General features: G+C 35.2%; 2 protein-coding genes across 3 annotated transcripts; one reads left to right on the top strand and one right to left on the bottom strand.

Moving 5' to 3' along the window:
- Nucleotides 1-1,612: 1,612 nt before the first annotated feature.
- LOC114539634 lies at nucleotides 1,613-3,166 on the bottom strand. Its single transcript, XM_028560252.1, has one exon. It carries the CDS (start codon nucleotides 3,164-3,166, stop codon nucleotides 1,613-1,615), a length of 1,554 nt encoding a protein of 517 aa, XP_028416053.1.
- A 5,868-nt stretch (nucleotides 3,167-9,034) lies between these two features.
- LOC114541882 lies at nucleotides 9,035-12,477 on the top strand. 2 transcript variants are annotated; one of them, XR_003689393.1, is made up of 4 exons: nucleotides 9,035-9,049; nucleotides 9,127-9,164; nucleotides 10,912-11,392; nucleotides 12,007-12,034. XR_003689393.1 is itself a non-coding variant. In XM_028561686.1 (3 exons), the coding sequence occupies exons 2-3, from the start codon at nucleotides 10,921-10,923 to the stop codon at nucleotides 12,180-12,182; spliced, it is 648 nt and encodes a 215-aa protein (XP_028417487.1). In that variant the 5' UTR covers nucleotides 9,130-9,164; nucleotides 10,912-10,920; the 3' UTR covers nucleotides 12,183-12,477. The 2 variants fall into 2 exon arrangements, 1 of the variants encoding a protein (XP_028417487.1); XM_028561686.1 differs by lacking the exon at nucleotides 9,035-9,049 and having other exon boundaries at nucleotides 9,130-9,164; nucleotides 12,007-12,477.
- The last annotated feature ends 1,262 nt before the right edge of the window (nucleotides 12,478-13,739 follow it).

Here is a 13,739-nt window from a genome sequence, read left to right as displayed (position 1 = left end):
TTTTGTAAACACGTTGCTGCCCTATCGTATAAACTGGCCGAGGCAACAATGTCTGCAGAACAAGAACTTCCAAAGCCTGTTAGCTGCACCGAGGTTAGACAAATGTGGGGTTTGCCCTCTCTCAAATCGAAACAAGATCCTGAGAAGGAGCTTATGAAACGCAAGCCTTTTCAGCAACTAACATTTGAAAAACACTTAGCACATAGAGATGAAGCAGGGGGTCGTAAGAGAAAACTTCCAGTTGAAGTAAGTTCCACTTACACTTCCAGACCATGTGGTGAACCAAATGTGGATCAAAAACGTGTTCACGAGTTGTGCAAGGATTTGTCAGGCTCAAAATGCTCCCAGAGTGTCATTGACATATTAAGATTGAACTTTACAGACAGTTCTGAGCCCAGTACTGCAAAAACAGCCATCAGCACAGAAAACATACTGTACACCAGTGGAGATGCATGCCATACTAAAGCAAGTGCAAACATACCTGAAGCTGAAACCCAAACAAGACCTGCCCAAAGGAGTGTGCAATGGTTTACTGAACGAATTGGTAAAATTACTGGGTCTAAAGCCCCAGCATTAATTGGCTTGATGGGAAGAAAGGAATATGATGTTACATGGCATTGTGTAAAAAAAAAAAACAAGAACCCAAAAAGTTCTTAAGAAACTTTGAAAGAGGTATAAAATTTGAAGATGAAGCAGCAGTCTGTTTTTCAAGGGAAAGTGGAGCAGATGTTGAAGAATGTGGATTTTTCTGTCTGGATTCTGACCCAAATTATGGAGCTTCACCAGATAGAATATTTCAAGGCGAATCCTGCAAAACAGCCACTGAAGTTCAAACAAACAACACACATATTCTATCTGGTCGTTGTGTTCTGGAAACTAAAACTAGAGCTGAGGGTTATATGGAGCCACTGTTATCAGTAACAGGAGCACATTACACACAAATTCAGTTACAACTGGAATGTGCAGATGCTTCTTTTGGTATACTACAGTCTTTTGTTCCAGAAAATAAAGTTTCCAAGTATTTTCTAATAACTAGAAATAAATACTTTATTGCCTTGTTCATGCATGTCTGTAATGCAGTCCTCAACAATGAAAAAATTGGCACTATTCCTCAAGCAGAATGCAAAATATCCCAGAAACTTTGTGATACTTTGGCTGGAAATGTTCCTGAATTTGAAAGTATGCTACCATTAAGACAAGAAGCAAATCAACTTTCTAAATCTTGTACAGAAATAGCTTTTTCTTAAGTAATTGTACAGTATGTTTTCTAATGGCCGAAATTTACCTTGTGAAACCTTGTTACAATAGAAGAATCACTTTTGATTAGAGACCTTTGTGGCAAAAATTGAGTCCCAAGTCAGCATGCATCGTATTTAAATAAAACAATGTAAACATTCCATTCATTTTAATATTAAATTGCTTTGTACATATTTATTACAATATATTAAATAATTTCTTCACATTAGATTATTCATTGCATTCTGCTGTATATTTACACTCTTACATTAAAACAGCTTAGAAATAGTTTAACACACAATACTGTAAGAAACCATTGCATTTTGTCAAACAAGAAATCACAACATTTGTTACTTAATTAATTTGTAAAATGGTGTTACTCTTCATTGTCCTGGATATTAATATCACTTTTATCTTTGATTAGTGGTGGAAGAAAGGCAGTTAGATAACAACAGACTTTCCAAATCTTTGATAAAAGATGGTGGTATCGAATTGGCATATTCCCTTTTAAAATATTAAACAATTTTACTCGACGAATACCTCTTTCAACATGAACTCTCACCTGTGAATTCTTTCGGTTCTTGCAATCTTCTTGATGGTTAAACTGGCCCTTTCCCTCTAATTTTTCTGGTGTGTCAACTCTTACTCCATACTTATCTAAAATATGCTGAATTAAAAAACCTTTGTCTGCCAACCATCTATCACCATTCTGTGCATACTGTAGGACACCACACTCAATTACCATTTCTTCATCTGATATACTGCCAGGAAATATGTCAGATGTAAATACTGGGAGCATAACAGGAGATAGAGCTAACAAGGCCTTTCCAGTATTATGACTTTTGTAATCCGACCAGGTGGCTGATTGTTGAATAACCTGAGAAGGCCTTTCCAGGAATATCTCAGTACAATCAATAATTAGAGAAACATCTTCATGCCCTGACTTGAAACATGCTGGTAAGTATTGTTTCATCATACTGAGATTTGCAGTGAACTTCAACTGCCCAAGACAATCATGCATGCGGTCTATCCAGGTTGAGAATATCTCAGACACAGTAGACTGGGAAATGTTGAACCTATCTCCAAGGTCCTTTTCAAACAAGTTTAGCCGTAGTCTAATCAATGTCAAAAATAATTCGTCAATACTGTTCAGACTTCTAGGTCTTCCTCTTACCACTTGGTGTTCAGAAGCAGTTTTATTTGTATAGTTATTATAGTAGTTCAACTGAAACCCTGGTTGTGGCTTCAAAAAATTATACAATGCAAGGAAAGTTCGATAATCTGGCAAACCAGTGTAAAATCTCATGTCACTATCGGAGAGCATGAATCTTTTTACTCCAAACCTTTGAATATCTCGCTGCTTTTCTAAGTCCTGCACACGTTGTCGTAGCGTGCCACAGTTAGGACAGTCACCATCATTTATACTTGCTTTCTCTTTATTTCCTGTGCTGTTACATTCGACTTCATCCCTCAAATCTTCGCTCTCATCAACAATCGTTGTGTTTTCGGTACTGATATGGAAAATATTTGTTTCGTTTATCTCACTAGGACGGTCAACTTCATCTTCGCCATGAATAGGTTTGTTTTCAATATCAGATTTGGAAGTAAACACGTCATTATTATCAACAGGATACAAATTTTCCTTCAGCAAACTCGAGATATCAACAGGCCACACAACTTGTTTCTTTTTGAAATCCCATCTGGGAAAGATGGAAGGGATGTTGTTCTTTCCAAGCTTGCGTCCGTTTGGAAAATGAGCGCTGCATATTCGGTCACTCGGCTTCCATCGGTAGTTTAACGCCCTCAAAGAAACAGCTTTAATCCATTTCCGCCGTAGTTTATCGTCCTTCGGAAAGCAATAGAAAGTCAGCGTTTTATGTCGCCAACTTGTATGAGTACATCTTGCGACAACGCATTTTTTATTGGGCATTTGTGTAGTCTAACCTTGCCAGCAAATGACCAACCATGTTTGTTTTCTTTTTGACAACATGTACATTTTACCAGCATGCCTTGCGCGGCGCCATCTTTTTCGTTATGGTGAATTAAAACATTTCTAAAAAAAGAGTTTGCAAAAAACGACGTTCTTATGAAAACACAAACTTTTTGTCTTATGCTCACGCGTCAACTCTGCCTGTAAGTGAGATTAAAAATAATTAAAAAGCGGTTCCGAACGTTTCCGAAGGCTAAAAATGGCGGTAAAAAGGAGTGATTTCATTCGGGTCTTCAAATCCATATTTCGAGAGCATAAATAAACACTGCATTATAGAAACTAAGAGAAAAAACGTCCAGCGAGTCCTAGTAGTCGCATCCTACAAAAACACCTGTAAAAGGTGGCTGTTGACAAATTTTTCGTCTCAAACCTTTTGTTTATCAAATAAGCAACGACAGTTTCCGAACTTTTAATTGAGACACGTTTTATTAAAAAAAAATATGTCGCCAGATACGAGACGTTTGCGTGTTCTCAATGATTGAAAATTAAGATGTATTTTACAATTTAAATATATTAGAAAACTTAACTTTCCGTGGGTTTTCTTAACTTTTAGGTTTAAACTTTTGTTTTCGAAAAGTATTCTAAAGCCACCCCGTAAAAAAAGGAAAATTTACCGTGAATTCCAGTTCGTTCGATACTCTAAATGCTAGAAGGCTTTTAATTTATGTTCTGTCTGGCCGTCTTGTATATTTTCGCCTTTTCTTAACTTATATTTTATCAAATAATGGGCATGTTTTGTTCCAAAAGTTGATATTTAGATTTACTATAATATTTTGATATTTCGGCGCGTGCGCAGACATTTTTCCGCGGTGTTCTCATTATCAGTCTCTACTTGTTCAAATGTCGCGCATGCGCAAAACAACCATTGCTTATTGAATGTCCAACTTCGATTATATTGAGTTTGGACAAGTTTGGGTTGTTCAGTCAAAATACCAAATTTACTTAATCTAGATTTCTGAGCCAAATTACCTATAGTATCCTTGCTCCGCGCCGGCTCGGTGATTATGTTTGCGTCCCGTTCCTTTTTGGGACACTCTGTACTTTATTATTTTGGATTGTTATAAAAGAGCAGCCAGGAAATGAAGCGGCTCAAAACGGTGGCAAAGTATGATTGAAGATGAAGCTACTTAACATTAACTTTAAGCTTTTGCTCAATACCTCATACATACGAACTACGTCGAAACCACCTGATTAATACGTGATGATAAGAACAAACAAAAGATTTTAGTTCCAAATATCTTTGAGTATACAAAAGGTTTTAGTTCCATTGTAAGTGCATGGTTTTTGATAACAACTTATAAAAGCTTTTGTCATCATATTTGTATCAAACTTTATCAAAAACAAAAACATGCATGATTCTAGCTGACACAGCGCGTCTATTGTTGTTTTACGTTGAATTCAGAGTTCCAACTCACTGTTATGAAAATGGTAGTTACATATAGATTATACGGTTTAGGCCAAAAATTTGATAAATTATGTGCTAATTCTATAAAATACATTATAATCACACTATATATATACCCTACACTTTTATTTGATTTGATGGCGATATGAGTTTTGTACAAAAACAAAAACCGGATGTAACACCATTAAAAATTTAGGACGAAGATTTTCAAGATGAAAACACTTTTAAAAACCTTTCGCAAAGAATTCTTCCATGCATGTGTGTGAATTAACGAAATTCAAGCTTAATCCTTCTCCTGATTAAATATCTTATGAAAGCAGTGCACAATACCTAGCCAAAAGCGACTGTTTTAAAGTTTCTAAGTCATTTTCTGCAACTATAATCGATATACAAAATCAAACGGAACACGTTCAATAAGTCAAAGGACCAAGTTCAACAATGCATTCAAGATGACACTAATTGTCGTAGCAAGTTTTTTAACAACGGATTTCCTCTAGGAATAATACCTATATTGGTGATGTCTGTCGTTCTCGCAAGCTATACAACGATTCTTTGCAAACTATAATAAAATACCAATCGTGCATTCTCGGTTGTATGACTAGTCTATTAGGCTGATGACTGGTGTTATAGGTTTGAGCAATAATGTGCGTCACCTTGAACGCTGTCAAAATTCAAAACCTGAGTATACATACTTATACGCACATGAAATTGATAAACTGCATGCATGCGTTGCTAATACCAAGATACGATATATTATATAATTTATAATACTGGAGCTCTCCGTGATTTACACTACTAACAATTTGTGGATCTTTTTAGTCATGATCAGCTAATCGTCTACATTCAACTATTTTCGCTCAAGTGTAATCGGGTGCTTGTCTATTTATATAATTATTCCATGGCACTGAAACAATAGACGTTTTTCTAACCTTAACTCCTTAAAGCGTTCTTTCTAATTTAAAATCATATACAGTTTAAAAGCTTGCGTGTCGTTATTGTAACATTTCAATCGGCCGCTTGTAAATTTCACAAATGGAGGAAATTAACAGGAGACATTAACCATGACGGAGATCTTAACACAAAAAGAGAACTTAACTTCCTAGATTGCTAGGAAGGCCGTCTGTCGTTTCTAATCTGATACTGATTTTGTGTGTACTCTTGTACAAACTTTCTTTTAATTTCATGTGGTTTGTAATTATTAACTGTTTATTCATTGGTGGTCCAGCGTACATACTGTAACTATGACTATATAATTATTATAATAATAATATAATAGTTGTAGGTATATACATGTAAGGTACGTATACTTGTATGAATTTGAAATACAACAGAAATATATAAACCATGCATGCAATAGCTTGGAAGGGTAAATGCATTAAAAAAATAAAAAAAGTACTAAAAGTATTAAATAAATAAATAAAACACATTAATTTTATTATAAATGTGTGCATTCCTGCATGTTTGCTCAATTATTTTTCCTATTACAGTTCATAGAAATTGTCTATGACAATTTTTGAGTAAAATGGTACAACATTTCGTTTGAAGCAGTCGTTTTAAATTTTCAACGCAATTTTGGGCCGTATAAATCTGCATACAAAGTGAAACGGAACACGTCCAAGCCTAACAACACACTCAACTGAATGACGCTAATTTGTCTGGCAAATTTCTACACTAGATGCATATCGTTTAAGTGGTCTCTTTGACATGGCCAGAAAATTCGGACATAATTAACATTCTACTTCCGCCTAAATTTGCATATGGTGTCAAAATAAAGCTTCGTGAGTTTATAGTAAACTGTAATGTGCACAGTACTAAACGCTAAAAATACACCTTTAGGTAGGTCAATTATAATTTGCCTTAATTACTCGTTGCAGAGCAAGTTAATCTTAATATTTTTATATAGTATTTCAAAATATTTTATCAGTATTCGTCCTGCATTTTCAAAAAAAAGTTTGATTATTTATCACGTTGAATACCATATAAAACAAAAACCGTAATAGCGTAGAAATAAAATAAAAATGCAGAGCCAACATAAACCTTTACCAGCAAAATATTACCTCAGGATCTTTAATATGACACGAATTACAAGAAACAACCAGGGCAAATTGCAAAGATGCAATGATTTTCTTAAATTTTGCGAAATTTAAGAATGCGCAATATAATTTATAGTTCTGCAAACGAATAATATTTGAACAGATATGCAAATTTGCTACGGCAATCTGCATATTCGATGTCCGCAATTTCTGGCCATGATTAAGGGGCGCCTAGAGAGATCTGCGCTAAATTTCCTTTCAACTATCTAATGTCATTTATTTGGGCATAAAATTTCACAAATGGAGAGAAATATATAACAAGAAACACTAAACGACGAGATATTAACACAAAAAAATGGTAAATTCCTGGTTGGCCTCGAATAAGGTTTGCCGACTCGCGATTTTTGTCGTCCTCATTGAATGGGGTTTTACAAACTTTGGTGAAATTTTTATTTAAGTGCGGGTTAATAACAGCAGAATTAGTGCCAGTTTGAAATTAGCTGGATTGAATTGATTATTGCCTTTTAATTTAATCAAGTGTAAAATTACACGCTATGTTTTAAGGACAATCTAAACAATGCATACCTTGGAAGGATAAATGAATTAAATAAATAAAAAAAGTACTAAAAGTATTAAAATAAATATATAAAAACACATTTATTATAAATGTGTGCATTCGTGCATGCTTGCTCAAATATTTTTCCTATTACAGTTCATAGAAATTGTCTGTGACAATTTTTGAGTAAAATGGTACAACATTTCGTTTGAAGCAGTGGTTTTAAATTTTCAACGCAATTTTGGACCATATAAATCTGCATACAAAGAGAAACGGAACCATCCAAGGTTAACAACACACTCAACTGAATGACGCTAATTTGTCTGGCAAATTTCTAAACTATATGCATATTGTTTAAGTGGTCTCTCCGAATTAAGGGGCGTCTACAGAGATATGCACTAAATTTCCTTTCAACTATCTAATGTCATTTATTTGCAACAGGATTTATATTACAACAGGAGAAAAATATATAACAAGAAACACTAAACGACGAGATCTTAACACAAAAAAGATGGTAAATTCCTGGTTTGCCTCGAATAAGGTTTGCCGACTCGCGATTTTTGTCGTCCTCATTGAATGGGGTTTTACAAACTTTGGTGAAATTTTTATTTAAGTGCGGGTTAATAACAGCAGAATTAGTGCCAGTTTGAAATTAGCTGGATTGAATTGATTATTGCCTTTTAATTTAACCAAGTGTAAAATTACACGCAATGTTTTAAGGAAAATCTAAACAAAGGCGTTTTTATACAAACGTTCACAAACGTACGTTATCTTAATTTGCAGACAGTAACTAGGTTAATGTCACATAATTATTCTGATGTATGCCTAATGAAACATTACTCTGTAACACGTAGCTAAATCTAGGCTGAGTTAGTGATCATGCTGCTAAAATCATGTGTTACGACAAAAGCTTTAGTAGTTTGTAAAAATATTTATTGTTGACCAAACTATGAGATTACAAGTGTGCTTTTTTCTGCTAAGAGGTTTTTTGGGATCCAAAATCTTTTATATTTTTTACACATATCCTGTAGTCCGAAGAGGACTTCCGTCTTTGGTATATGTGATCAAGTTTGTGTGTATTGCTTTTCATAACACGAAACATTTTAAAGCAATAAGGTTGCTCTATAAGTGTTTTGTAGATAGAACTTTAAATATAATCCCTTAAAGCACTTTCAATAGATCCTTTCGATAATTAATTACGTCACAACATTATCATTTTAAATTTAGAACCACCTTAAATCGGATGGATTTCAGGTTTACTCTCACAAGCTTTGCGCTAAAATGTGAAACATCGTTCTTCAAGACATGCATGAAAAAGAGCTTTTAATTTTTACAAATAAGTGTAGAAATAAGCCGTAAGACGAGAACGAGGCTGCTGCTCGTTGTCTGGTAGCCTCGTTTTAGTGTTACAGCATATTGCCGCATTTATTAGTCAAAGTTAAAAATTCTTATTCATGCATGTGTTGAAGAAAGATGTTTTGCATTTCACGTGGCTCGTCGGAAATCTCTTTCAGTACAAAGAATTTCAGTAATCTCTTTATTTTAGCTTCCAAAAAGTATCTTACACGACAAAAGAGTTTAGTTCTTTATTTACATTTAATGTAAAAAGAGATTTTGTGTATATCACAAAAAAACCTTTTGATATATTCATTGGAGTTAATTTCCCCGATTCGTTTATAATTGGTTTGTTTTGCATCCTTATCTTATACAAAATGTCTTTCTAATTCCTGCTAAAAAAGGGCAAAACAAATAAAGTCTGTTCCATTCCCAAACATATAAATATCACAAACACCTGCTTGTTGCAGGTGCGTTCACAACAACATTGTAAGGTACGAAAGTATAGTGTGTATTGAATATACTGAACATAGTAATTATTAACGTGAGAACTTTTATTCAATTTCTGTAGCAGGAGTAACATTTTGAACTGTTTGTCGACGCTCTTTGGTAAGTGTTTTATTTAAAATCGTTTTCTGAAGTTTCATAATGTTCCTATAATTGATCTGCATCGTTATTCAAGCAAAAGTATGTACAGTGAGATCGTTATTCAAGCAAAAGTATGTACGGTTCCAACTGGTAAAAAGAGACTACAAAAAGAGTTGTTTTTCCCCAAAATACACTTTGTTATATAATTCTCCTTCATTTTCGGCACAAAATTTTGTTTCGAAATCATTCGTTTTGTTATCATGTATCACCCCACAGCAGGTACTTTGGCAGCGGTACTAATTCTGCAAGAGGCCGGTTGATTACGCTGGTATCGAGTTCTGAATTAATGCAAAATTAATGCTGCACTAAAGTCGCGGAAGTATAGTCCATGTATAACTGGTATTTCAATATTATTCAATATTTTAAAAATTAATTATCTTTCTATCACGGATCACCCGTAACCGAAAATCTAGTAATTCAGGGAACTTATTTCCTAGAATTTAACAATTTTAAGACTGTATAGGGAGCCACGGCAGGCAGTTTGTGAATGTGATAATTTCATGTAATGGTGTTCGTGATAAAAATCATCAATTCATCAATGTTGTGCAGAAATTAACGGAAGTTAAGTTAATAAGGTTACATGAGAGATTAATTCACTTGATAAAAAAGCTTACATTTCGTAAGGCTAAGGAGCATATTCAAACTGAGCTATCATGCATGCTACCAGTACAAATTTGTCACTTCGTAGTGCCGTCTATCAATACATTATATACACGCTCACACGATTAAAAGATGGTTTCACAATACTCTTCTAATATATGATTTTTATAAGGTAATACTTTATAAAAACATATATCAATTGGTTGAGCCAGGTGGGGAGGTTCTGCGTTAATATATTGCCAGGTAAATGTATCTAGCTAATAAAATTAATTAAACACTGCACTTGTACTTTTCGACTGTGGCTCAGATTCAAGACGCTGGAGTGCTTATAATAAAAAAGTCTTTGTGAGTTGGATAAAGATTAAGGTTTAAAAGCAATACCACACTCAGACTGATTGAGTATATGACATAGAAATTTTGTTATTATTGATCAATGAGAACGTTCTTTCTTAACAACCCTTTGCATGGTACCAACCGGGGCCAAAATGACCCCGTAAATGTTGTGTCCATTTTAAACCCCGTACATGCATAAATATCCCTATATAGTCATGCGCAGTTATTAGTGCATTTAGATAAACACTTTCTGATTCAATTTGTGCGAATTTTTACAAAAATATAACAAAATACTGCGGGGTTTTTGTTGGAAATTTGTAATTTGATACTTTTGGACTTTAAAAATGGCGTTCAATAATAGCCTTTTGACTTTGGATGAAGTTATGAAGCGAATTGAGGCAGATAATAACGGAGATTCAGACGAAGAGAGCGATGTTGGTGTCGGGGATCCATCCCGTAACTCGTTATGTTACGTATAAATTACATCACCAGACTTTATATCTAACTCGTCGAGGCATGTGTTTAAGTATAGCGATTTATTAATCCAATAAAGCTGCCTGAACACAGAGCTTCGTTTCGCTCGCCTTAGAATTCGCGGGGAGAAGCGAAGGCGAAACAAAGGTCTGAGGGACTTGCATATACAGTACTGTCCAGAAATAGAATTCAAAGAATTTTGAGGCGAGCGAAACGAAGGACTGTGTTAGATTAGGGTTTTTTAGCTTTCCAACATTTTTCATTCCATAATAATTATTCCAATATCTAACATTTTTTTAAGATTGCAAAAATGATGAAACTACTCTGTTTGGTTTTATTGGTTTGTGTATTGGCCTATGAAATTGAAGGCTGGAGAACTCGTCGTTGGCGAGTCCGCAAAATTGTCAGAGTGCCGCGCGTACGGAGAGTAGTACCACGTATTCGTTTGCGTCGTTTCAGGGTGCGACGTTTACGACCGCGTTTGAGATTCCGACGAAGATTTCGTGTGCGGCGTTTGGTGCCGGGTATACGACTGCGGAGGTTAGGCCTGCCGAGTATCAGAAGGATCGGTTCGTGTTTGAAACCTGCCCTTCAAATATACAAAAAACTGCAGAAAACGTTCTATGGTGCTTACAAGAGGGTTTGCGGTGATCGAAAGAGGCACAGCTGCGGTTTCAAGTTGTATACACGAGCGAGATCCGTCTGCAGTGGCCTATCGTGCTTCAAGCGAAATTTTGGTTCGCGGTTTGGCATCGGGAAAAGATCTATCGAGTTCGACGCAGGTAAATATTCGCATCACAACTTTTTGGTGCATAGCATGCAAATCGAGCTCTGTACGGGGCGTCTCTATAATAATTATTATGGACCTTTATAAAAGGTCTTTGTTATTAGTTTGCAGCTAGACATTGGAGTGTCGTGCCATTTAGTTGTATTAGAGTTGACCCTATTTACTGAGAACCATCCTTCGTTCTGACGCTCAGGGTTACAGGAGTATTTTTTATGCATGGCAAACATCTATCTCTTAATTGCTACAAAGTCTCTTAGGCCGAAACGTCGAGTTTATGATTATTGGGCGTGAAAAATATAACAAATATCCATGCAAACATAATTAATTTCCGAAAAGCTTTGTATTCATGGGCGTAACTAGAACGATAATTGAAGATCGGGTGGAGAATATTGATATAATATTCTGTTCTTCCCGACGGATTTCTATTGTAAGCTATTGCACTTACAAAGGAAATGGTTCGGGCAGATTCGGATATGTAAATATTCAATCCAACTATCGTTTTAGTTACGTCACTGTTTGCACTAACGATCCATGCATGTAGTAGCCTATAACTCTAAGGCACAGTTCAAAACAAAACGGTAATGACTTATTGTAATTTTCTTTACTAAGGAATGGCAGACTCCGAAAAAACTAATAGCAAAAGAGGCATTGCGACCGCCGCCAATATTGGGTACACGGTCTATAAAGGAGTTACTCTTCACCAGAAATGCTGCAAGAGAGGGTGTTTGGACGCCGAACTAGCTGAATATTGTATATCACTTGCATTTAAAGGATATCGCGGATAATCACGAGCTAAAAACAGAAATTGAACGAATATATAATGAAGCGAATGAACTTATAGTTTCTAGTAATAGTATGGACGTGTACTGATAGCTATATGCCTATATAGAGGACTATAGAACATATAATTTGCGATTCATAGTCTCCTAGCTGAGAAATAATTATAAAGTTATTCGTAAGTTTAATCATTAAAAGCAATGTTTTGTTGTACGAAGTATTTGGATTCAATACGTCTCGATCTATTTTCATTTCAATTCGAATTATACGGTAAATTAAGATCTCGGATTTTGAAGGAACTCGATTTAATTTTTAGGTCCATTTGTGATAAATATGTACATATAGTCATTCACAAGATTGAAAAGGCAGAAGGAGATAAAAGTTCTGCATGCAGTCAGGAATTCCCAGACACCTCTTTAGCAGATAATAGTGAGCTGAAGCAAGTGACGTTTTTGACAACACAAATGGCATGAGTATCGTCAGAAGACTGGGTCAGACGGTCAGGGCTTGTGATTGGTGAAAAACAAAAACTTTACTTCCGGTCAACGTATACGTGCTGTCGAAAACGTCACTTGCTCAAGCTAACTAATCAGTGCCGTCGTTAACATCTAAGCGTGTACACGTGATCATAAAATATTTTTAAATTAGATTCAAAGTTGTGACGTTTTGGCGGTAAAAACAATTTGTTTCAAGGGATAAAAGTTCAATTGCTATACGCAATGTACTCACCCAACTGATGTTGGAAGAAATTATAGGTAATTCACAAAAGAAATTATAGGTAATTTATAACAGAAATTATAGGTAATTTCTTCCAAATCAAATATGTTGATTGAATGCGCTGTTGTTGAAACAAGTTGTCTTTACCGCCAATAGTTATAACCTCGAATTAATTAAAACATATTTTATGATCACGCGTGTACACGCTTAGATAGGAACGACGGTAAAGTTTGGCAAGAACAGTGAAACATCTCGCAAATCTTGGCTTCACAAAAACAACGAAGAGGTATAGTTCCAGTTATTTATATACAGTTCACTAGGTACCGAAGAACGTTTTTTCTGTGCAACGTATTTTTTCGCGTAATACGGAGGAATACATGCCGCTAAGAAGGTCAGTTTCGAAATCTTGACAAAGAGATTGTGTAAAGTAATTTTGCTATATATAATAAGGATATAACCTCATTATCCAACTACTTCTCATATATGTTATTTCTACTGCATGCGGGGATGCTTTGCCTTGTCTGTGATAGATACATTCATTTCAATGCATCATGCAAGAGGGGCCAGTTGTATAAGAGGATAGGTAACTCTTAATTTTGGTCAATCAGAATTGGCCAAATCAGACTCGTATAATTATTTCTGAGTTAACTAGGATTTGACTATGCAAAATGTGGGTAAAGAGTTTTAAACAAACGGCCCCTGTACTTCAGGTCAGTACTTCAGTAGCTACTTTAGTCGAGTATTTTAGTCACTTAATCTACCCACATGCAAATTTAGCTTTGTGAGCTAAAGCCCATGCATCCAATATTACAAAATAATATTATTATAATGTACCACAAAATCTCAGT

The sequence above is a fragment of the Dendronephthya gigantea genome, unplaced genomic scaffold, assembly GCF_004324835.1.
Source record: "Dendronephthya gigantea isolate DGI-Jeju-01 unplaced genomic scaffold, DenGig_1.0 000003F, whole genome shotgun sequence".
NCBI classification, from domain to species: Eukaryota; Metazoa; Cnidaria; class Anthozoa; order Malacalcyonacea; family Nephtheidae; genus Dendronephthya; species Dendronephthya gigantea.
Note: the sequence above shows the minus strand (reverse complement) of the source record. Positions and strands in the feature narration are given on the sequence as shown.